The sequence below is a fragment of the Delphinus delphis genome, chromosome 19, assembly GCF_949987515.2.
Source record: "Delphinus delphis chromosome 19, mDelDel1.2, whole genome shotgun sequence".
NCBI lineage: Eukaryota > Metazoa > Chordata > Mammalia > Artiodactyla > Delphinidae > Delphinus > Delphinus delphis.
Window position 1 is genome coordinate 8,224,475 of NC_082701.1, and position 24,480 is coordinate 8,248,954.

Genomic DNA, 24,480 nt, shown 5'->3' on the forward strand with positions numbered 1-24,480 from the left:
TATTATATTCCCAGAGCCTGACACACAGTAGGCCTTCAAGTGGTTGTTGAGATCATCAAAAGAAGAAATTATTTTTAGTCTTCTGTGCACTTACACTCTTACATTAGAAAACGTAAGGCTGGGGGCTTCCCTGGCAGTCCAGGGGTTAAGACTCCGCCTTCCAATGCAGGGGGTGCGGGTTCGATCCTTGGTCAGGGAGCTAAGATCCCACATACCTCAAGACCAAAAAACTAAAACATAAAACAGAATCAATACTGTAACAAATTCAATGAAGACTTAAAAAAAATAGTCCACATCAAAAAAATCTTAAAAAAAAAAAAAGAAAATGTAAGGCCAGATCACAAAGTTGAAGTTGAAGCCTTAGGACTGAGCATCAGCTGTACTGGAGGCTGTGGTGTGGTGTGTGGGCTTAACCGTTCTAAGTTCAGTGACTTTCTACTGAATGTGACTGCTACTACACTAGCTACGGCCAGAACATCAGCTCCCGCGCCCTCACGTTTCCATTTTCATGTCCCTGAGACTTGCTATCATGCCAGGCACACACTAGGACTCACTAAATACCAATGCAAAGGGCTTGTTAATCCCAGGAGATATATTCTCCTAAACGCTTTTGCTAAATAAGTACATTTAAAATCTCTTTTAGAGACATAGGAAAGATAACATTAACTGCAGATATAAATGGAATTTGGGGTTGAAAAGGACCTTAGCTTTCAATTCCTAACCTCCCCTTCCACAACCGATGACAGAGGGCCAGAAAGGACTGGTCATCTGCCCCACATCCAGGACAGAACCAGTCTCCTGAGTAACAGTCCACGGCTCTTCCTCTACAACCATGCTAATTATTTGATAATTTAGTTCTTTTCTCAGAATTCCCCTACTTGGATTATTAAAAAAAGGCAACTTCTTTGTGTGCTTGAAAAAGCAAATGTGCTCAAGTCTTGATGGCGGGCTGGGAACTTTCCTAGTCATTGGGAAAGGGGGAAAAATGTCCAGGAAACCTCCCTGCAGAGAAATACAATTGTACAAATAAGCGAATTGCCCTTTATTATCTCTTAGGAGCTATGAGAACCAATGAGAGACTACAGTTCATTTCTGGGCAGACATTCCTCCTGCCTGTTTCATTCAGTCCTGACTTGGATCAGACTAAAAGGTATAAAAAGTCTACATTTGCGGCAAGGCCTGCCCGACAAATAAGGTATTAACTAGAATCGTGATTATGTAATTTAAAATAGTGGCAGAAAGATCAAGTGCAGTCCTAAGTAATGCAACCAACCTAAGTGTCACCTGTCACACAGGGAAAAGTACGGTTACGTTTTTTGTTTTTTTTTTAAATTTAGGTTGAAAATATATTATTCAACAAGAATTTAACGTCACGGAATGTGAAGGGAACCTGCAGAGGGAGACTTATGTCCAGGAGCCATGGACCTGGACCACCACCCCACATTCAAGGCACCAGCTTCTGCAGAGTCTGGACAGAAGGCAGGAGAGTGGGCAGCTCTGCAATGTAGTGAAGACACTAGCAAGACAGAAAATTCTTTTATTTGCAATTTAAGAGCAACTCGGAGATCCAGAGTTAGGATGTGATTCTTTACTCTGATGTCCTCGCTAGGAGTAACACCACAGATGCTTCATTGTTCACTGGCGGCTGGCAAGAAGTTTCTCAAAGAAAAATACGATTCTCTGTAAAAGATGTGCATGAAGTTGACTGGCGAGAGGACAACTGGAATAGGAACAGTGCCGGGTGCTCAGCTGCCCTAACCAAGTTCAACATTAATACGGACGTTTCCCTGCGCTGGAAACAAACTGAATGAACGTTAGAGAGTTAGGACTTTATCTCCCTTTCACTCCCTTTCAATATCAACAAGATTTTCAGATTCTCTTCAGGAAGGTGTCTAACTTTTTTTTAAGGAACAGGATGCCGACGACAGACAGTTGAGGCCATGGACCTGTGATCTCTGTCTTCCCCTTGACCATCTTAATGCCTCCTACCCACCAAATTTGGCAAGAGAGACCACCTGCCTCCCTTGAAAGGAAATGCTGTGTACATAACTGACGGCACTGCTTTTCACACGTTTTCCTTGGGAGTTCCAGGGCCAAGGCAACCAGGAAAGCTAGTCGTCCACTGTGATGTTTCGGAAAAGGTACGCCATGGACTCCCCGTTGTGGATTCTCCGAATCGCTTCAGAAAGAATCAGACTGATGTCCACAGTCTTAATCTTGGGACACTGCAGCTTCTGGACCTCGTGAGGGACAGTATTCGTCACCACCACCTGGTCGTTGCAGTAATGGAAAAGAAACGCTGTTACTGATATGTGCGGCCCAACGTGGTCACTCAGAAAAGTTTACCTAACGTGTGGTACCCACAGACCAAGGCTCAAACTATAAAACCTTATTCCACTCAGTACAGTTTTTACAAACTAACCCGACTTTACACAGGGCAAAGGTTACATGATTCAAAATAGAAGCTTAGGAAGGTCAGGGCTACGTATGCAGAAATGATAGGGTGAGCCCCAGCACTGCGGGAAACCTTCCTATTATCAAGGAAGAATTCAAGTCTTGAGAGAAACGCTACTATGGTATCAAATCATATTGAAATACAAATTATACTGAAGTACACAGACCAAATCTTTATGAAAACAGACATATATTCCTAACTATACATCTGCCCCAACAGACCACTAGCCACCCAAAGCACGATCTCACAGTCCTCTCGAGAGGCAGTAAGCAATACTGACTGAGGGGCTTCCCTGGTGGCGCAGTGGTTAAGAATCCGCCTGCCAATGCGGGGGACACGGGTTCGAGCCGTGGTCCGGGAAGATGCCACATGCCGCGGAGCAACTCAGCCCACACGTCACAACTACTGAGCCCACGAGCCACAGCTACTGAAGCCTGCGCGCCCAGAGCCCGCGCTCCACAACAAAGAGAAGCCACGGCAATGAGAAGCCCGCGCGCAGCAACGAAGAGCAGCCCCCGCTCGCTGCAACTAGAGAAAGCCCATGCGCAGGAACGAAGACCCAATGCAGCCAAAAATTAATTAATTAAAAATAATATTAAAGAAAGAAAATTTCAAAAATATAAAAAACTGAATGAGCCATTTAACTATTCACGGAAAACAGAGCAGCAAATTGTGACTCAACTTCCTTGAATGGGTCGTTCAGGACATCTACCTTACGCAGAAACAACGGCTCTCTGCATATAAAATAAAAAATTAAAGACTTCAAAAAAAAAGAAAAAAAAGAGCAGACAGACCTCGTCGATGGAGGACTCCTCAATCAGACGGGGGGCCTCCGCAGACAGGATGCCGTGAGTGGCCATGACGTAGATCTTATAAGCACCTCTCTCTTTCAGGATCTCCGCAGCAGCAACAAAACTTTCCACATCATCAATGATGTCATCCTGAGAAGAGACCAGTGTTAGTGCTAAGTTCCCTCCATCCCCATCTATAAACACACGCCTCCTTGCACTTTGCTTCAGAGGATGTCTAATGGAAAATCAGAGCTATCTGCCTGGGTCAAAGACTGAACGTCCATTTGGAACTGCGTGGCCTTGTAACGTGCATGACTGTCAACAGAAAGAGCAGCAAAGCCTTACAGTCATACGCGACATTGCGGCCTGAGTTCAGGAGACTGCCAAGACTCCTTTCCCTGTTTCAAATTTCTGATGAATCCCACATAGCCAGTGTCTCATTTACTTTTTTCCAAGAGAAAGTTAATAGAAGGGAACGGAGAAATAAAGTGAGCCATTGTAAAGGGCCGATCCTCTGGCCCAGCAGAGGCGTTTAGAGCTGGGAGCACGTGTATCGTGTTAAAGTAACAAAGAACAAGACACACGTTCTTGTTAGTGAGAATGGAACAGCCCACCTTCAGCTCACTTCACTGCCCACGAGCTTAAGGTTGAGTAGGTCAGGTAGTTTGACAGGACACAGACCCCTTCAGACAAAGGTTACCTATGGAATCGAATTTACTTACAGGTACTACTACTGTGCTCCTTTTACACCTGTAGGTTATAATAATCCCGGTTCATCTGTTTAAAAGTTTCTCCTAGTTGTCCTAGGGGAGCCTGGGTGAGAAAGGCTAGATGGGTCCACTTAAATGCATCATCGTCACTGGACACCAATCCTAAGGTGGACACCTACTAAGAGTAATGTCATCTCTGCACAGTAAGACTGTGACCTACCACAATGATCGCAATGCGTCCTCCAACATCTCCGACTACCGTGATCGGTGGCTTCTCCTTGGCCATCATCACTAGCAAAGCAAAACAAATCACAAGACCTCAGTTAGTCACGTATCACTAGGTAAATGTAGTCGTCACAACGCCATTCCCTGGAAGTGGTGGCAGAGCCAGGGCGGACGATTAAAAGAATATGCAAATTCCCCTCAATCAACCTGGGTGCTCTCAGAAACAGGTTACCCGGAGCAGCACCGTCCAACAGCAGGGAAGGTGAGCCATGAAAGTAAGTTTACATTTTCTAGTACCCACATTAGAAAGCAAAAAGAAGTAGCTGAAATTAATAGATTTTTATTTTACCCAATATAGCCAATATATTATTGTTTTGATACATAATCTATATGCAAATTTATTAGAGATGTTTTACTTTTTTTTTTTTTCATATTAAGTCTTCGTATTTGGTGTGCATTCTCCACACGCAGCGATTCTCAGTTGGGATCAGCCACGTTTCAAGGGCTCAGCAGCCCCGTGTGCCTAAGAGCCAGGCCACGCTGGGCGGCTCAGGCCTCAAGTCAGCGGGGAGCAGAGCAAGAGAGATCTCACTGGCACAAAAGCAGCACCGCTATGCCACTCAAAACAGAAATATTCCACTTGTAAACAGATGTAAATAAATGCCGCTCCGCAGAAAGTAAACAGGGAAAGGCTGCCAGACTGCCAGATAAATAGCCGGCTTTACTTCATTTTCTTCCAAGGCGACCTTACTGGGACAATGTAACCTTATTATCAGACAACTACACCACTGACATAATCGGTTTCCTGAAAGTTAGGAAGCTGAAGACAATAACCACAAGTCCATCATCTTTTCCTGATTTAACTGGTCCTTAAAGTAGAGGCTTCTTATCTCACTACAAAATTTATATGTGAAAACGGCCCATCAGTGCACAAAGCAAACTACAGGATGCAGAAGGGACATCGGAATTCACCCTGTAAAGGAGGTTAGTAAACTGAGGGCGGGGAAATATTTCAGAAGAACAGGCTAAACATTCTCCTTTTTCTGGAAAGCTTTTTTAAATTCTGAAATAGTTACTAAACTAGTAGTGGGGGAGCGGGAATAGAATAAATTCAGGGTAAGTATATATAGTTCAGTAATTATCAGTAAGCAATCCATTTTAGCTGACTTCTATCTATAGGCGCTGCAAACCTGGAAGAACATGTCCCTTTGCGTATACTAGCAAACCAGCTGAGTTGAAATTCAGCACTATTTTACAGGCAAATTTCAGTAGACATTTCCTGATTTCCCATCTTGGAAACAAGGGCAATTTGTTAAATGTGGGCAGTCAAAAAGGCTCTGCGTATAAGTATCACCTAGAAGGGGGAGGAAATAAACTACCAACATCAGAAAAGCCTTCCTCAAATTCTGTCTTTAAATTAAACCATGTGGGTAGGTGGTTACGTTGACCTACCCGCTTCTTAAAGAGATGTGGCCCCTTTCTTGACCATTTTTCTCTGTAAAATAAAAAAAAAGACTGGGCTTCCCTGGTGGCGCAGTGGTTGAGAATCCACCTGCCAATGCAGGGGACACGGGTTCGAGCCCTGGTCCGGGAAGATCCCACATGCCGCGGAGCAACTAAGCCCGTGCGCCACAACTACTGAGCCTGTGCTCTAGAGCCCGTGAGTCACAACTACTGAGCCCACGTGTCACAACTACTGAAGCCCACACGCCTAGAGCCCGTGCTCCGCAACGAGAGAAGCCACTGCAATGAGAAGCCTACGCACTGCAACGAAGAGTAGCCCCCGCTCACTGCAACTAGAGAAAGCCCACGCGTAGCAACAAAGACCCAACACAGGCAAAAATAAATAAATAAATAATAATAATAATGACTCCTCATTTAAAAAAAAAAAAAAGACTGAAAGCCAGTAACCTTCATCAGACATCAACAGAAATTCAGCTCTCGTTTGATGCATGTCACAGTATTCCTGTTGACTTCTCTGTAAGCCTCTCCCCAAAAAACTTTTGTCAGTTTGAAATGAAAAACAGGCATGGCAAGGATCAAGGCTTAAAAAAAAAGGGTCAGTCCCCGCTCATAACTGCCTTTGGGATTGGCACAAACTGGATACATAATTTGGTGGCTACTAAAAGACGAGACAGACTTCATGATAGCATCAAGAGAACAGGACCTCACAGGCTTAAAAAAATGCCCCCAGGGCCTCCCTGGTGGCGCAGTGGTTGAGAGTCCGCCTGCCGATGCAGGGGACACGGGTTCATGCCCTGGTCCGGGAGGATCCCACATGCCGCGGAGCGGCTGGGCCCGTGAGCCATGGCCGCTGAGCCTGCGCGTCCGGAGCCTGTGCTCCACAACGGGAGAGGCCACAACAGTGAGAGGCCTGCGTACCGCAAAAAAAAAAAACAAAAAAAAAACTACATCGACTTACTGCAGTAAAAATGTCAATTTAGCAAATGATTTCCAATGTTCTTATGGAGGAAGTAGGAAATTGTCTTCTGCATTTATAATTGGCATTTTCCAGGTAAAATAGTGCTGCTTTTACAACCATCCTTTAGATTACACACACACACACACACACACACACACACACACACACACACTTTTACTGTTTCGCCAGAATCAAAAAACCTTCCTCTCCTAAAATAAAGAGTGAAAAGGGACTAAGAGGAATTATTCATTCCTTATCCATTTTGATCTCGGTCTATTTCTAATTCAATGGAATGTCAAACTTTATCAACAGACTGACATTAAAAAGAGATATACGAAATAAAATAAGGTCGCCAGTAGAACTAGAACTGAAATTACTTCCAAGCTCATAACGCTATCTACATGCAAACAAGTCAAAACCTACATTTAACAAATGCTCAAGAGGAGCGGATGTCGGTTTTCACTTTAGTGCTGAAAGCCACACCTTCACCAGTAAAATTAACAAGCCAGGAAAATCACGGCAGAGCAGGTGCCTCCCTCTCATTTTTGCATTCCAAGCTCTTAAGTGTCACCACTGTGGCAAACACAGAGCACTGTTCAGTGGAACCACTGACACACAATCCTTTCAAGTTCGTTAGATTCCTTGCCATCAGGGAGGTATCAATTCTATCTTATAAAAGAGAAACATTTATACAACCTCACTTTTAATGAATTACTTTAAAAAAGGGCTTCTCAACCTTGGCACTATTGACATTCTGGGCTGGATAACTGTTCAGTAGCATCTGTGGCCTCTACTCACTAGATGCCTGTAGCACCCCATGCCCCCCGGCTGAGACAACCAAGAAATGTCTCCAGACACTGCCAAATATGCTCTCGGGAGCAAAAGCCCCCTCGCTTGAGAACTACCGCTCTAAAACAATGGGTTCCAGGGACTTCCCTGGAGATCCAGTGGTTAGGACTTCACGTGCCAAAGCAGGGGCTGTGGGTTTGACCCCTGGTCAGGGAGCTAAGATCCCACATGCCTCCTGGCCAAAAAACCAAAACAGAAAACAGAAGCAATATTGTAACAAATTCAATAAAGACTTTAAAACTGGTCCACATCAAAAATACTTCAAAAAATAAAATTAAATTTAAAAATGGGTTCCAGGAAGATAACATAGTTCTTCTTCCTTAAAAATACACAGACTCCGAGAGTCTGCTTTCCTTTGTCCTTGTTCTAATGTCTTCATCTTCATTACTATTGAATAAACTATGATGACATACTAGAAGCAAAACTGATATATAAACATAAAGCATATTTAATTTGGAAGGTACGGAATACAATTACACATACAAGAAATAACATTTTTTTCAGAATTCCCTTGGCTAAATCTATAAAAGGGGATCATAGAAAATGATCCTATGGAGACTTCCCTGGCATCCCGAATGCCTCAACCAAAAAAAGTAAAAAAAAAATTAAAGAAAAAGAAAATCCTATGGCGATTATAAAAGTTGTAAACATACCAACCATCTATCAAGGAATGACAACACTGTTACAATAAGTAATAAGGCAACATTCTCAGAAGAGAATCTCACCATATAAAATACTGTGGCAATTTGGCAATATCTGTCAACTTAACTTCTGACCCAATAATCTGATTTCTTGGTCTTTATCCCGTAAATACATTCGGTCACTTATGAAAGAATGTAAGTCGAGGTTAATCACAGGCAATGACGTACAGTGACTGAGCGTATCCACTCTGGAGCCCAAATCTTGGTTTCTAAATACTACTTCCCACTGAAGAAACTGGGGCTCCGTGGAGAAATGGCTGATCCCAGGGCTAAGAAAGTATGAGATGAACATGGAACATCTAGCTGTACCAGAAAGTAACAAGGCAGAGTCAACACATGATAGGGACACGTCCAAAGAACATGGGAGGCAGCCTGAAGGAGTCCTCTTTGGCCAAGTCTGAGACAGTTTGAGCGTTAACACAAGTAGTAGCAATGGACTATAACGTGCTGAATAAAACAAGATTCCACAAATCCACACTGATATAAATGACTGAACGGACAGGGAAGAGGGGGAATTAGAAAAACCTCCATTTGACAAAAATCATAGTAATAAGTGATTCAACCCAATATGAGGAAAGAAACAAGCCCCAATGAAAGGATATTCTACAAATAACTGGCCTGCACTCTTCAGAGTATCAAGGTCACTGGAGACAAAGAACAGAGGAGTCACTCCTGATTAACTGAGACCAAAGAGAAATGACAACTGGTGCAACGTGTGATCTTACACTGGGTCCTGGGCCCCAAAAAACTGTTTTCTTTTCCTCTGAAGGACATTGGTGGGACAGCCGGTAAAATGTGGATAAGGTCTGCAGATTAGATAGCAGTGTCGTAACAACGTTATTTTCCTGAGTCTGATAATCATACGTGGTTATATTAGACAGTCTGTTTTTAGGAAATATACACAAGTATTTAGCAATAAAGGGGGCATTATGTCTGCAACTCACTCTCAATCGTTCAGAAAAAAAAAAAGGCATATAAATGTTCAATTTGGGGGCTCTGAGTGAAGAGTAGAGAGGAATTTGGTATTATTCTTTCACCTTTTCTCTAAGTCTGCAGTTAGTTCAAAATAAAAAGCTAAAAAAACAAAGTCGTGTGGATTCTGGAGTCAGCAGCTACATTCCAAACCCTGGCGCCACCAGCCCCGGCCGTGTGTCTCGGTTTCCTCACTGGCAAAATGAGGGATCACAAGAGCACCTATGCGTACTATTGTGTAAGGACCAAATTCGAAGATCTACTAAAGGGCTTAGAACAGCTCTTGGCATATAATAGGGACTCAACAGATGTTTATTTTATTTTATTTTAAAATTTATTATTATTATTTGTTTTATTTTTGGCTTGTGGGAGCTTAGTTCCCCAACCAGGGATCAGACCTGGGTCCACAGAAGTGAGAGCACCGAGTCCTAACCACTGGACCGCCAGGGAATTCCCAACAGACGTTTATTACTGTTGGAGCCTTGTTTTTTATACCCAAAGGTTGGGAGAAAAATAAGTGCATCAACAGGTGACTCGTTAAATAAATTATGGCATATCCATAAACAGTATACTATGAAACTGTAAAGACAGAAATCTGTATGGACTGAGAAGGAGCTATTGAATGAAAAAAGCAAGGGGCAGAACGATGTATAACATACAACTAACTGTTTGCGTGAAAATGAGGGAATTTGCTTGTATTTGCATAAAAGCTCTAAATGGATACACAAGAAACCAACCACATTGGAGATCAGAGTAGCTGCGGGAGAGGGGGGAGGTGGGTGGGTGGAAAGGTTTTTCACCATAAAGGATTTTATACTTTTTGAATTTTGAAATATGTGAATGTATTCCCTATTCAAGAACTTTAATTATGAAAATCTCAAAAAAAAAATGCTGTGACACTAAAAATTAAAGAGTATATTACTTGTTTCTCATAATAAAAACCTCCAAAGTTGAAAACAGAGCAGTGGAAATTTTACAGAATGGGGAAAAAAAATTGTAATGTTTATACCTTAGACAGGAGCCTGTCTGAAATAACCTGTCTGCGGTGTAACCATGCTAATGTTTCCCCAACGTATTAGTCTGTATCTTTCTGAGACATGGCAAATAGATACAGATTTTAAAAAGAAATACTCTCCTTCCTCTAAAAACCATGATATATCTTCCAGCATAGAATGCTTGTTATTGTCACTCAAAAGTCCACCGAAGTAAATAGCTTCCACTGTTGGATTAAAAATAAATTAGTCCAGTATCAGGTCAAAGGGCTACATCACTAAATTAAGTGCTAAAGTTACCTGATCACCAAAGCCTGATATGTGATCAATGGTTGCTATCATCCATCTTACCAAAATAAAAAAGCTTAAGATTTCACACCACTACACATATATCTTTTTTACTAAAGCTAAAATTGTTTCACTCTCTGAACGCCAAGTGCTGCCCAGATATGCTCAATTGTCCTTACCTAGTCTACAAAAGCGTGTAACAAAATCTTTGACAAAAGGCAAAATCAGGGCTTCCCTGGTGGCGCAGTGGTTGAGAATCTGCCTGCCAATGCAGGGGACACGGGTTCGAGCCCTGGTCTGGGAAGATCCCACATGCCACGGAGCAACTGGGCCCGTGAGCCACAACTACTGAGCCTGCGCGTCTGGAGCCTGTGCTCCGCAACAAGAGAGGCCGCGACAGTGAGAGGCCTGCGCACCGCGATGAAGAGTGGCCCCCGCTCACCGCAACTACAGAAAGCCCTTGCACAGAAACGAAGACCCAACACAGCCAAAAAATAAAAAAATAAAAAATAAAAAAAAAAAAGGCAAAATCAACATAATACCATTCGGTTATTTAAAAATACCACAACAGCATCTACATAGGTATTAACTCCTAGGCATTCATACTATTCGAAACTTTCTTCCATTTACAAATAGAATCAAACCACAGAGCCGATCTTACATGGCAATTCCAGCCCAGGGTGGACAGTCGCGTTCTTAACCATCGGGGGAGAATGACGGCCGTCATCCATGTCCAGCTCTGCACACTGAGCCTCCCCGTGGATCACAGCTAAACCCAGACGCAGCCTCTCTGCATACGACTGGGCCCTAAGAGGAAGATAACGGGAAAGGGTGAGGTTCATGGGAAGGAAAACCCAAGCGCTGCTTTTTCATCACTTTGTTAACCACAGAATGAAAATATCACTTAACCTTTTATGGATATGCAAAGGAATTACTTCTACAAATCAGGAAGTGCGGCCCAGGCCGGAATGTAAATGCCTCAAGAGGCACTCGAGATGGGATGTGGGCTGGTATCTGATTCTAGATCATTTTGGTTCTACCCTTTGTCCAACAGTCTCACACTCATCTTCAGGGCTTTTTTGGTTTGTTTTGGTTTTTTCCCCTATTTTTTGGCTGCGCCTCAAGGCATGCTGGATCTTAGTTCCCCAACCAGGAATCGAACCCGTGCCCCCTGCAGTGGAAGCGTGGTGTCTTAACCACTGGACTGCCATGGAAGTCCCTCATCTTCAGAAGAACTCTGTTCAAAAAGGTCTCAAAAACCACTGTCTCAAAGGCGCCCACAGTCTTCCTGTTTTCCTTTTCCTGAGAACTTGAAGGAAGAACTTCATTTTCTCCCAGGGGAGAAATGAGTAACTCCGAGAAATGCTCGTGTTGTTTGGAAACTAGAGGTAAAGCTGTGGTTTGGGGTATGACAATGATTTGGAGGAAAGCTGGAGCTGATGAGTTTTCACAAGCCGTATTAAGACAGACCTCGGATTCTGAAACACCCAAAAGGGATGTGCATAAATGTCTGGCTTATTTACCTTTTTGCAGCATCAGGAGACTTAGCTACGATGACTGCATTCCTATAATTTGGAATCTAGATTTGGAGGAAAAATAAGAAAATACTGAAAAGGTATCAAAAAAATAACACCTGGGTGCTGGCAATACATTTTTTTCCTCCTATAACAATGACCCACACTAGCAAACAAACAAGCTAGAATTTCATTCACTCATTTTAACATTTTTTAACCCTTATCCATTAGCATCATTGCCAAAGTCTGCTACATGAAGAAGATAAAAAATAATGAATTCCCCAAACCTTCATTTTAGGAAATATAAGCAAATTGCTAAAAATACTTAGAAGGAAATCCATTTTTAATTTCTTTAAAAAATACTATCCTCTGTGCCTAAATGCTGACCTTATCTGACTGCCTCAGGCATTAAGACTTAAGGGAGAGATCATTTGATCATTGGATGTGCCTTTCAATACTGAAATCTGGTACCAGAGAAGAACTACATAGGGTCTCCTTTGAGGACAATGGGGTATTTATTGATGCTCCTCACTTCTTCCTGGATATACTGAAGCAGGAAAGGTGAGGCTCTAAGGTTGTCCACAGGAAAGCTGAAAAAGCCTTGTATTTCCTTTTGATGAAGATCCATAGTGATAATGTGAGTTAAACCTGAAATTTTAAAACAAAAAATTACAAAGTTCACCCCTACAAGTTAACGGCTACAGTGGACACAAACTAGAAGCCCAATGCCTCTTTCCTAACGGAAGACTGAAGGCAGGGGGGTACTGGGAACAAGCATGTTTGTTATAGACCTTATTTGCAATCTTAACAAAACTTAATGAACTAAAGACAATGTTAAGCCTAAAGTAAAGGAACCTATAACCTTCCACATGGATTAAAACACTAAAACTAAAAAATAGTGCTCTCCCTCTACTATAATCATCAGCTTAGGCCTGAACACTGGGAAAAGAAAAATCAGGTAGAAGCAAAAATATAAACATGGGGCTTCCCTGGTGGCGCAGTGGTTGAGAGTCCGCCTGCCGAGGCAGGGGACGCGGGTTCGTGCCCCGGTCCGGGAGGATCCCACATGCTGCGGAGCGGCTGGGCCCGTGAGCCATGGCCGCTGAGCCTGCGCCTGCGGAGCCTGTTGCTCTGCAACGGGAGAGGCCACAGCAGTGAGAGGCCCGCGTACCGCAAAAAAAAAAAATATATATATATATATATAAACATGGAATTAAATACTGGAGCAAAAATAGATGTAAAAAATAGGCCTTGGTTAAAGAATCTAGGAAGAAATGTTAAAGGACTGTGGATTACGGCAGAAGGAATAGGAAAGCAAAAGCGAAGTAATATATATACTAGAAGGAAAGAAATCCACAGACACAATGATAAGAGTTTGGAAACGTGTATATGTCCGAAGAGAATGGGTCAAGTACAGAAAAACAATGAAAACACACTCTTATAATCAACAGTGCTAAGCAAAAAAAAGGTACACATATAAGTACATGGCAAATGGCCAAGGTCACTGAAAATTTTCCAGAGCGAAGAAGCAGAATTACTTGTTCTTTCCAAAAACATTACACATTTTTATAGAGAATGGAATTCAAATGTGTTTCTCAGGACTCAGATATATATTTGAGTTTTTAAATAAACATGCGGCAAATACAATCCCATTAATTGTAAAGGGCTATTACATTTGATTTGGAGGCCATAAAGTACGTCACCACTACACAAACACACAATGAAAATGATCTGCTATAAAGACAATCGGGGAGGGGGGAAAAAAGGAGTATATAAGCTGAAGAAGTAGTAAAGGAAAAATCCAGTTTTACTATTATGTACATCAACAGAATTTAGCTAAGGTTTAAATAAATCTAGACCTGAAACTCAAAAGATCACATCCGAATGCCAAGATCGCCATCTGAAGTTTCGATGATGATAAGATGAAATGGAAAAGAAGGTGGAATGAGGAAAAAGTCCAAGATGAGAGAAGTAAGCCCTGAAGCAGACAAGGTCACTCTGAAGGAGGACAAAGAGAACAGAAAAAGAAATGACACCTAAGCTCACACAGCCCTAAGCAGAACTATGCAAAAGGAAGCAACACTTAGAGGAAACAGGTCCCCAACCAGCTACCTGCGGTATGGACTAATCTGGCACGGGGGACGGTCCCAAGCACCGGCGCGGGGTCCCGGGGCGCTGGCCACACTCACCGGCTTTCGCTAGCATGGACGCCAGGAGCTTGCATACGATGGAGCCCCTCTTCCGCATCTTGCTCTGCTTGCTGTAGGGGAAGTAGGGGATGACGCCGATAATATTCCTGGCACACGCGGTCTTCAGTGCATAAGCCATGATCAGTAACTCCATCACGGCTGTATTCACGTCTCTGAAACACATGAGGTTTGCACTTTGGGATTAATCTCATTTATTAACCCCTGGCAAAGATCTCAACCTCAGCAATCTGACCGGGGCTGCCAAGAATGACGTGACGTGGATCCTCACGCTAGCTTACGACGGCACTTCCTGAAGAGAGGAGAAAGCTCACTGACTCCTCTTTATAGCCGTCTGAGTCCCGGTTTGCATGAGAGGTTACTTAAGTTCACACAAGGTTATCCACTTTCACCTGTGCCTGGATCTTCTGTCAGTGACACAGTCACCGGAGTGGCAGGTGAAGCAGGCAGTGACTGCTGACGACCAGAGTGAACCCACACCTGCTGGCACCATCCCTGGGATCTGAACTCGGGCCAGAGTGCTAGCACCTCGTTTTCCTGGGAACACCAAGGGAAACCCACCTGCCCTTGTATTTAGCTGCCGTAACCATAAAGAATTTGGTCTCTTTTTTTTCTTTTGGGAGTAGGGAAAAGGGTGAGGGGTGGGGAGATTTTGGAACTTAATTTCCAAATATCTCCCCCATCCCTTCTTTCCTTGAGATACATAGATTCCTAACAAAGATTACCCAGATAGACAAGAAAATATGAATCTGAAAGGTATTCAAAGGAAAGGCTATTTCCAAATTTTAACGAATGCTGACTGCTAACCCTTTGCCAAGGTTGATCAAGCAAAAAGTGGGGACTTCCCTGGTGGTGCAGTGGTTAAGAATCCACCTGCCTATGCAGGGGACACGGGTTCGAGCCCTGGTCCGCGAAGATCCCACATGCCGTGGAGCAACTAAGCCTGTGCACCACAACTACTGAGCCTGTGCTCTAGAGCCCGCAAGCCACAACTATGGAGCCTGAGTGCCACAACTACTGAAGCCCGTGCGCCTAGATCCCGTGCTCTGCAAGAGAGAAGCCACTGCAATGAGAAGCCCATGCACTGCAATGAAGAGTAGCCCCCACTCACCGCAACTAGAGAAAGCCCGCGCGCAGCAATGAAGACCCAACACAGCCAAAAATAAAATAAATAAATTTACTGAAAAAAAAAAAAAAGCATAAGGTGGCCTCTGCCCTTAAAGTTAAGGGCCTTGAAATCCTTCCGGATGACCTTCCAAAGCTCTACCCTCTCTCTCTAGCCTCCTCATACTCCTCTTTGGATTATCCAAGTGTCTTCAAACAGCCTCTCTTTTGCATCAGGAGTGTATCTCCCTTGCCTTCACCAGATAAAGAAGATCATTTCCCACGTCCTAGTTCCCACCCAAGTGAGGAGTAGGCTCTTCAGATTATACAGTTTCTGAATTATCTGATCTGCAGCAAAATGGAAAGCCTGCCATCAACATAGCAGAGACTTAATAAATGCTTGTTGGATAAGTGGTGGAATGAAATACTCATCACGAAATGCTTTTTAGCTTGAAGGACAGTCAGGCCATTTTCCCCCAGTCTCTTCCAGTTTATGTTTACACCTGTGCCCCTGGAGTGAGCGATGCAAAGGACATCCTTTCACTCTGACAAAGTTTTCCACACCCACGTTCAACTGGTGGAACTTCCAACCTCTCCTTTGTAGTTTGGATTTTTCACAACTATTTCAAGATTCTGTCCTAAGGTTCTATGTTTGTTTCTCCCACAGGGTAGGCAGAGTTGATTCTGGGCTCAACTTCAAGGTGCAGTTGTCAACCTAGACATGCCTTTTGCATTGCTGACAGGTGATGTTACTTTCCAGCTGCCATTTCCTTCCTCTGAAATAAAGTGGTACATTCTTCTCCCTCGTGCTCCCAAATTAATAATGTCCCAAGTCTGCCATCAAAAGGTCAGAGGACACACGACCTTTTGGTATAATCAGGAGAAAACACTTATCAAGGGCTTCCCTGGTGGTGAAGTGGTTAAGAATCCGCCTGCCATCGCAGGGGACACGGGTTCGAGCCCTGGTCCGGGAAGATCCCACATGCCGCGGAGCAACTAAGCCCACAACAGCCCCCGTGCGCCACAACTACTGAGCCTGTGCTCTAGAGCCCGCGAGCCACAGCTACTGAGTCCGCGAGCCTAGAGCCCGTGCTCTGCAACAAGAGAAGCCACTGCAACGAGAAGTCCGCGCACCACAACGAAGAGCAGCCCCTGCTTCCTGTATCTAGAGAAAGTGCGCACGCAGCGACGAAAACCCAACACAGCCCAAAATAAAAATAAATAAAATAAATTTAAAAAAAAACCACTTATCAAACACCTCCAAGGTACTTAGGAATTCATAATATTTGGTCGATTTTCAGCACTTTTCAACAGTTTTCATCCTGGGGCATCAGTTCAACAAATATTTATTGAGCACTTTGCACCAGGCACTGTGTTAGGTGTGTCAGGTGGGGAGATAACAGGGTAAGCAAGGCTGACCTCATTTTGGGGGAAGGCCAGAGACGCCCCCGGGATCACCCTTGTAATCATCTGTCCCAAGGAGCACAGCTAACTCACCTAAGAATGTTCCCCTTCCCAAACACTTATCCTTCGTTCCAGAGGGGAGAGCCTCCCTTCCCACAACGGATCATCGACATTGATGCCTTGTGGGCTCTGGTGGCTGAGCTGGAAGCCTGCACAGTACTCAGAGGACAGAATACAGGTAACTCAGGAGTCCGTATCTAAACAACAGGCATCACATACACCGTAGCGAAAGCCTCTTCCATATACAGACTGCTCGTCAACGTTAGAAATAAAACTAGAGCTTTCTTAACCTTCCACTTGTGTGATGCAATGCGTGGCATTATAAAAGCCCCACCGGACCTGGTGGTTCCTCACACCAGATCCCAATGCCAACAATAACTGTGGAAGTTAATTAAACAGATCCTGGAAGAGGATCTATCTGGGTCATGGGTTTCCAGCTGGCTCTGTGATAGCATTTATAAGACAACCACACAACACGAGGTTTGGAGAGCACACAAGGGAAGGCCAGATGGTAAGACATGAATGTAACAAGAGGACCAGTTTTGGAGGAGCCTTGATTTCAGAGTAACTTTCTTTCCGCTAATGACTAATTTCTCTCCTGAGGTTTTTATTTTTTACTTTTTCCTCTTCCTAATGCCCTGTGCCAAGGGAGTCAACATTCTCTAGGCTAAGGAAAGCCTCCCCGCCCCACCCCTTATTGGTCAGGACGGCAACAAAAGGGCCTTTGTCACAACGGCTTTACCCATTCACTGAGGGACACTGGACAAACTGGATACCAAGCAGTTACTCTGCGGGCCAGCAGGGCGAAGAGAAATTGGCTGGCAGCCTCTGCTTTGTTTATCTGTTCCCTAAGACTGTTCCAAGTACATCCTGGCTAGTGCCTGCAGTCTTTGTATCTAAGTAGGACAATCTTAACTGTTTACCAACTATTTTTCTCTGGCCTAAGACTATCACATCTTATATTAAACTCAGCCCTGACTGCTCTCTCATTTTCGATAGACGAAAACGAGAGTTAAAGAAACAGACATGGTCTATACGTATCAATTAAAATTGCAAAGACAGACCAACACCACAGATGCAAGTACTGAGAACAGGTCATTTGCCCCGTCCCCACCTCCAACAATGAATTCCCTGCAGCAAATCAGCTGTAATGTTCTTTTAATGCCTCTTCTTATGTTACATCACCATACCAGAACCTGTAACATAAAACATGAAATTGTCCTTCAAAAAACACTTTGTGAGCTTCATATCTATTATACTTAGTTCCAACGCTCAGTACGTTTCGAAACTCCTTGAGTACCACCCTGTGATATTGTGATTTCTAATAAGAAATATGTATTTGGTTCCCATTTCGGGCACCAAGATCCCTTCTAAAACCTTTGGAATTTCCTAAGCCTCGAGAGGAATGAAGTTGTCTTTAGTTACGTTAAGGAGGTGACTTCTGGACTGCACCTAAAGGAGGGGACTGGTTGCCAGGGAGACAAACCACGGGATTAGAGGGGTTGGACTTTCAGTCCTATCCCCACGACCTCTGGAGGTTGAAACAATCGCCTAAGGCTAACGATATCATCAATCATACCTATGTGATGAAGCCTCAGTAAAAAGCCAAACGGAGGGGGTTCAGAGAGCTTCCAGGTTGGAGACCGTGTAGACTGGGGAGAGTGGCGCGAAAGCTCCGTGTCCCTTCCTGCATACCTTGCCCTACACATCGCTTGCATCCGGCCCTTCCTGAGATACATCCAGAAGGTGAATTCCAAAGAAATTCTGAACAACGGCAGCACCAGATAAAGGTCTATATTGTATCTCAGGACATCGGCTCTAAAGGCGACCGAACTCATTTCAACGTCTAAGCTTTGTTCTGTTTGTCTAAGATCAGCCTTATTACTTCAGGTAACATCCTCTCCTTCTCAATAGAAAATCTGTAAGATACATTCCTTCCCATTGTGCACAGGGATGTTCCCTGCCATTCCGGTAAACAAAGGATGCTGCCTGCCATCCCAGTTCCACCAGGATCAAGCCACTTGCCACTGCAGTCGCCCACTGAAGGCAAGCCCCGAGGGGAACTCAGGATGGAGGAAAATAAGCAGCACTGTGGGCTTGGGATACCTGCCCTAGATAGAAAGATGCATATCTAAGGAGTCATTTCAGTGACCCCAGATCCTTGCATCTTCCCAAGTACAGAGAAGCACTCAAATCATTAACTTGAGATATCTGTTCTTTTGTGATCAGCAGTAATCTTGTGATGTTCCGCTACATGGTTTTTTTCCAGCAAAAACCTCATATACATCCTGGCTCCTCCCTTACCTCTTTGGAGCAGTTTCTCAGAGCCATCTGAGGGGCTGGCTCCGGGCTACAGTCCTCAGTAAGGTCCCCGAATAAAACTTAACCTGCAACTTTTAGGTTGTGTGTTTCGCTTCAACTGACAGTCTATACAACCATTTATAGCAGAGAGTACTAAAAAACTAAATTCCCCGCTAAATTAACTAAATTTAGTTGTCACTAAAATATTCTGTAGTCGGCAATAAAATAGTTTATTGTGACAAACCCAATAACCCTTTTTTTTTTCCAATAACCCTTTTTATGGGATACATACACACAGACTTCTCTTTGTCCTTTCTCCAAATTTTTCCTCTCCAATCCCCATCATCCTAAGAGATACAGGAACCACAAGGTGAGGATGTTTTTGCTTTGATACCACCAAACTGAACCACAGGTGAAACAGAAGGGAAGGGGGCAGGGCACAACCGTTAAAAGCATGACATAGCCTGAGGATATGACAGAAACTGATTAGAACAAAATGGGTCCAAGATGGCGGACAAGTCAACTTCCACTAGACCTTGAGCCTCAGTATACGCTCACTGTAACACATCAGCAAGCTAAATGACACACCCACAGGCGCCAGGACAGTTCCAAGACGCACCATAAGGATCAAAAAGTGGGCGGTGGCCCACTTCCTGGAAATCCCCGCCCCTTCCTGAAATAGCTGGAATACTCCTCCCACTCATTAGCCTATGAAATGACCCACCCCTATAAAAACCGACAACCCCACACCCTGGTGCCTTTCTCACCTTCTGAGATGGCCCACGCTCTGTCTATGGAGTGTGTTTCTCTCTAAATAAATCCACTTCTTACCTATCACTTTGTCTCTCACTGAATTCTTTCTGTGATGAGACATCAAGACCCTGAACTTCGGGGGCTTCCCTGGTGGCGCAGTGGTTGAGAGCCTGCCTGCCAGTGCAGGGGACACGGGTTCAAGCCTTGGTCTGGGAAGATCCCACATGCTGCGGAGCAACTGGGCCCGTGAGCCACAATTACTGAGCCTGCGCGTCTGGAGCCTGTGCTCCGCAACAAGAGAGGCCGCGATAATGAGAGGCCCGTGCACCGCGATGAAGAGTGGCCCCCACTTGCAGCAACTAGAGAAAGCCCTTGCACAGAAACAAAGACCCAACACAGCAATATCAATCAATCAATCAATATTTATTTTAAAAAAAGAACCTGAACTTCATTAAGTCCTGGAACCAGGTGTGTGATCTCAGTTGGAAGACCATGGGTTTGGGCCGGGTTCGAGTCCCGGCACGTGGGTTCAAGTCCCAATCTGAGGTTTCACAAGGAAGACAATTATGGTTTCTCAATAATCTCAAAACAAGTACACACAAGGGAATTGCACCATCTTCAGGACAGGGTTCTGGTTTCCAAAAGCACCATGTATATCTGTGCTGCTCCTTCAAAAGGAAACCTTTCCATACGGTAAGTGTGTAAAATGGCTGTCAAGGTTATTCTAGAAGATTCACTTTCTCTGCTGCAGCTCCACGGACTGCTCCCTACCTCTTCCTTTGTTCAAATTTTCGAGTATCCTAAGCACAAGTGGGAAAAAAAAAACTACAAACGTTTCCCAATTAGCCATTAACCAACTCATTTTTCCATGTTAATTTGTCCTTTCCCTGGAAAACACCTGCACAGTGTAAAGTTCCGTATGTATTACTGCCCCAGGATGACTCTAAACTGCATGTACTAAATATTTCTACTGCATTCTTGGTTACCATGAGATATGGAAACCAAAAATTAGATAGAGCACAACTTCTTGTCACAAAGAAGTCTAACCACAAGCTGTCTCAAGATCCCAAGACAGGGCTGTTAATAGTGAGTGTTAAAAAAAAAAAAAAAAAAATAGCGAGCGTTATTTTGCCGTGCCAATAGACTGTGAACTGATACTGTTTATGACGTGTTAAAGAGGCCTGAACTAAAAGTAGGGAGGGAGATGTATTGTAACAAAAAGGAAATTATGGATATAGCTGTCCCTCTACCCCACATGCATTAACAAGTGCACAAGGATACCCCAGTGTGGAAATCTGTGGTTAGAGGACATAAAAGGGGGTGATGATGACACTGCCTCCGAGGGTGATGACTGGTGGAGGGGCTGATCCACCTGAAGCCCTTCAGCCTCACACACGTCACCAACTTCACACACCAGCCACGGCAAAGTCTGCTATTACTATTATTATTATATCTCTCCCCTACTTCCTGAATTCATAATGAAAGTAAAGGAATTAGAATACTCGATAGCCTCAGAGATGTACTATAAAAACACTTGGTCCTTGACATATACACACTACTACGTATAGAACAGATAATTAATAACCTACTGAATAGCACAGGGACCTACTCAATACTCTATGATGACCTATATGGGAATAGAATCTAAAAAAAAGTGGATATATGTGTATGTAAAACGGACTCACTTTGCTATACAGCAAAAACTAACACAACATTGTAAATCAACTACCCTCCAATATAAAAAAAAAATTTTAATTCGGTCTTGCTAAGTTAATCCTATGATTAAGAAATTGATTGGAAAAGATTATACTTTCACAAAGGCATCAAAGCCTCGACCATCCCAGCTCATCATGAAAATGAAGACTGGTCAACGCCCTGGCTCTCCAACAGCCGGCCGTCAGCTGTCTACACACAGCAGGAAGGCAGCTCATCAAGTCCTCGGTCACTAACGGCATCCAGGACTATCTGACACAATGGGGTCCCTGACGTGACAAGGTCATAACCTCTTAGTTCCTCCCCCAACTCAGGGATGATCCCTGATTACACGGAACAGAATAAAGCTACCAAGAGCACAGCTGCTCACGGGCTAGCACACAACTGACCACGACCAACTTAACTCTTGTCCTAGAGATGAGTTCAAAGTCAGAGCTCAGATTCCAGGCTGAGGTGCAGACCTGGGAATTAAGGCGAAGATTCCTTAAAGATAAACAATTCCTGACAGGACACACCTTCTTTTGCTGCCATAAATTCAGTTAGGGTAGAGTAAAGAGACTTCACTGACCACCACTGCCTCTGGACTCAGACCCCCGTATTTCCTGGAGGATGAGTGACAAAGGTGGCCCGTCTATGGCTACAAAGGTCGAGGTTCTGTTCTCTCTCCCTCAGTAAACTAGTAAAAGGCTCTCAGTAGTCTAAGGAGGCCAGGCCAAGGATCTAGGGTCACCTGCAGCTCTGTCCTATACCCTAAGGAACTTAAGAATTCAGAGGTAAAAAAAAAAAAGTGGTGACAATGCAACCTTACTATTCACCACCAACAAAAACCGGGATAAGCACAGAAGGCCAGGCAGCAGCCAAAGGGAGTGTCAAAGCTCTCTGACTACACGTTCTAGGGCTACGCAAGCCCCACAGGCTTTCCCCTCATTCCTGAGGTGCAGTGTCAAACAAGAGCATGGGGCGAAAAGATTCCCGTCACCAGGGGACAAACAGTACAAAACCAAAATTGCTGGAGGAAACATAAATTAGTAGATCCTCCATGGAGGGCAATATGCAATTATCTATCGATGCCACAAAGATTTCAAGTGTGTATCAACGCGGCCACATCTATCAATACTACAAAATGCATGGATCCTCACACCCAGCAATCGCGTTTCTTGGAATCATCGTACAGACACACCCCAAACACGGGCAATGTGACGCACACACAGGATGTTCTGCAGTTGGCAAGCGCAAGACTAGAGACGCAGCATATGCGACAGGCTGAACCAGCTTCGGTGTGTCCACAGAACACAGTGTGACGCCACAGAAGACAAGATGGGAACACAGCTCCACTGAACCCCACCATAACGAAATACGGCAAACCTAAACTGAGGGCCATTCGACAAAATAAACTGGCCAAAGTGTCGTCTTCAAAAGTGACGAAGTTTTGAAAGCCAAGGAAAGACCGAGGGATGGTTCCAGACTGTCCAGAAGACACGACACAGACAACCAAGTGCTACCTGAGCCTCGACTGGCTCCTTGTGCCCGGAAGAGGCCTGGGGGACAGCAGATGACACGGGGATGGGGTCTGAGGCTTAGGTGGTGACAACACAGAGGTCTCAGTATCCTGATTCTGACGGTGGCACTGTGGCTGTATAAGAGAAAGCCCTTGTTTGTAGGAACTACACGCTGAAGTGTTTGCGGTGGGGAGGCACCAGGCTGGCAACTCTGTCTAAAGTGGCCGCACAGCACAGGCTCATTTTCTGGAAGTTTGTGATTGTTTCAAAATTAGAATCTTTTAAAGATAAGGTAACTCTTTCTGTATTGATACAGTACAATGCTTTATTTTTAAAAGTTCAGCAAAGTGTATTAGTTCTTTTTTTTTTTTTTTTTTTTACTGCATGTTAAGTGTATTGACTGATCTAAAAGAAAATATTTACAAGTGGATGAAGCATTTCAGGATTAAGTACATCTAGGCAAAGAAGACCTCAGTGTAGGAAAAATTTTTGACTCAGTGAAATATTTAAAAATAATTATATTTTTTCAGTGATTATGATGTAGTCAAATCTACAAATTTCATATTTAAAAAATGTTAACATAATTGATGTGGCTACAAGTATGGTTATTTTCTAACTGTCTTTTTCTTCTGGGAAGAGGAATCATTTCTGAGTAAACTTTAGGTAGATATTAGAATCATTGCTAACTTACCAATTTAGAGTATCTTACATGCTTTCTTTTATTTTTTTTTTGAATTTTTGAATTTTATTTTTTTTATACAGTACGTTCTTATTAGGTATCCATTTTATACATATTAGTGTATACGTGTCAATCCCAATCTCCCAAGTCATCCCACCCACACCCCTGCCCGCCACTTTCCCCCCTTGGTGTCCATACGTTTGTTCTCTACGTCTGTGTCTCAGTTTCTGCCCTGCAAACCGGTTCATCTGTACCATTTTTCTAGGTTCCTTTTTTTTTTTTTTTTTTTTTGGCAGCACCACTAGGCCTGTGGGATCTCAGTTCCCTGACCGGGGACAGAACCCTGCAGTGGAGGCACGGAGTCCTAATCACTGGGCCGCCAGGGAATTCCCTATTAGACTCCTTCTATGTAAAAATTAAGAAAAACATATAAGCAACTGCTTGGGCACACAGAGTCTCTGAAAAGAAAGCTTAAGAACCTGATAGCACTTGCCGTATCCGGGGAGGGAAGCAGGGTGGCTGATGGCAGAGGCAGGACTCATCATACACCCTTTTGAAACCTGAACCATGCAGATAAATTAAAATTACTTTTATTTTGGTTTTGAGGATCACCCGAATTATGGAACCTAAATTCGTATGCACATTATCAAATAAAGAGGAACAAACAGGTATTTAGTTATCTCAGAGGGCTGGGGAATTTTTATTTTCCGATACACATTTCTATACTGCCTGTGTTTGCAGAGATGAACATTATTCTTCATGATCAGAAAAAAGTATTAAAATACTTAGTATCTACCAGTTACCAGTGTACAGGGAACTCTGTTATATCTGGGTTCAGATT

At 43.7% G+C, this 24,480-nt stretch overlaps 1 protein-coding gene across 1 annotated transcript in view; it reads right to left on the bottom strand.

The window, feature by feature from the left end:
- Nucleotides 1-1,520: 1,520 nt before the first annotated feature.
- PRPSAP1 (phosphoribosyl pyrophosphate synthetase associated protein 1) overlaps nt 1,521-24,480 on the bottom strand; it is a 31,026-nt gene continuing 8,066 nt past the window's right edge. Inside the window, exons 4-10 of the mRNA XM_059996563.1 lie at nt 14,109-14,281; nt 12,452-12,567; nt 11,929-11,984; nt 11,067-11,212; nt 4,177-4,247; nt 3,250-3,396; nt 1,521-2,270 (exon numbers count right to left, since the gene is read on the bottom strand). Coding sequence (XP_059852546.1) covers nt 2,112-2,270; nt 3,250-3,396; nt 4,177-4,247; nt 11,067-11,212; nt 11,929-11,984; nt 12,452-12,567; nt 14,109-14,281 — 868 coding nt within the window. The 3' untranslated portion in view covers nt 1,521-2,111. The remainder of the gene's footprint in view (nt 2,271-3,249; nt 3,397-4,176; nt 4,248-11,066; nt 11,213-11,928; nt 11,985-12,451; nt 12,568-14,108; nt 14,282-24,480) is intronic.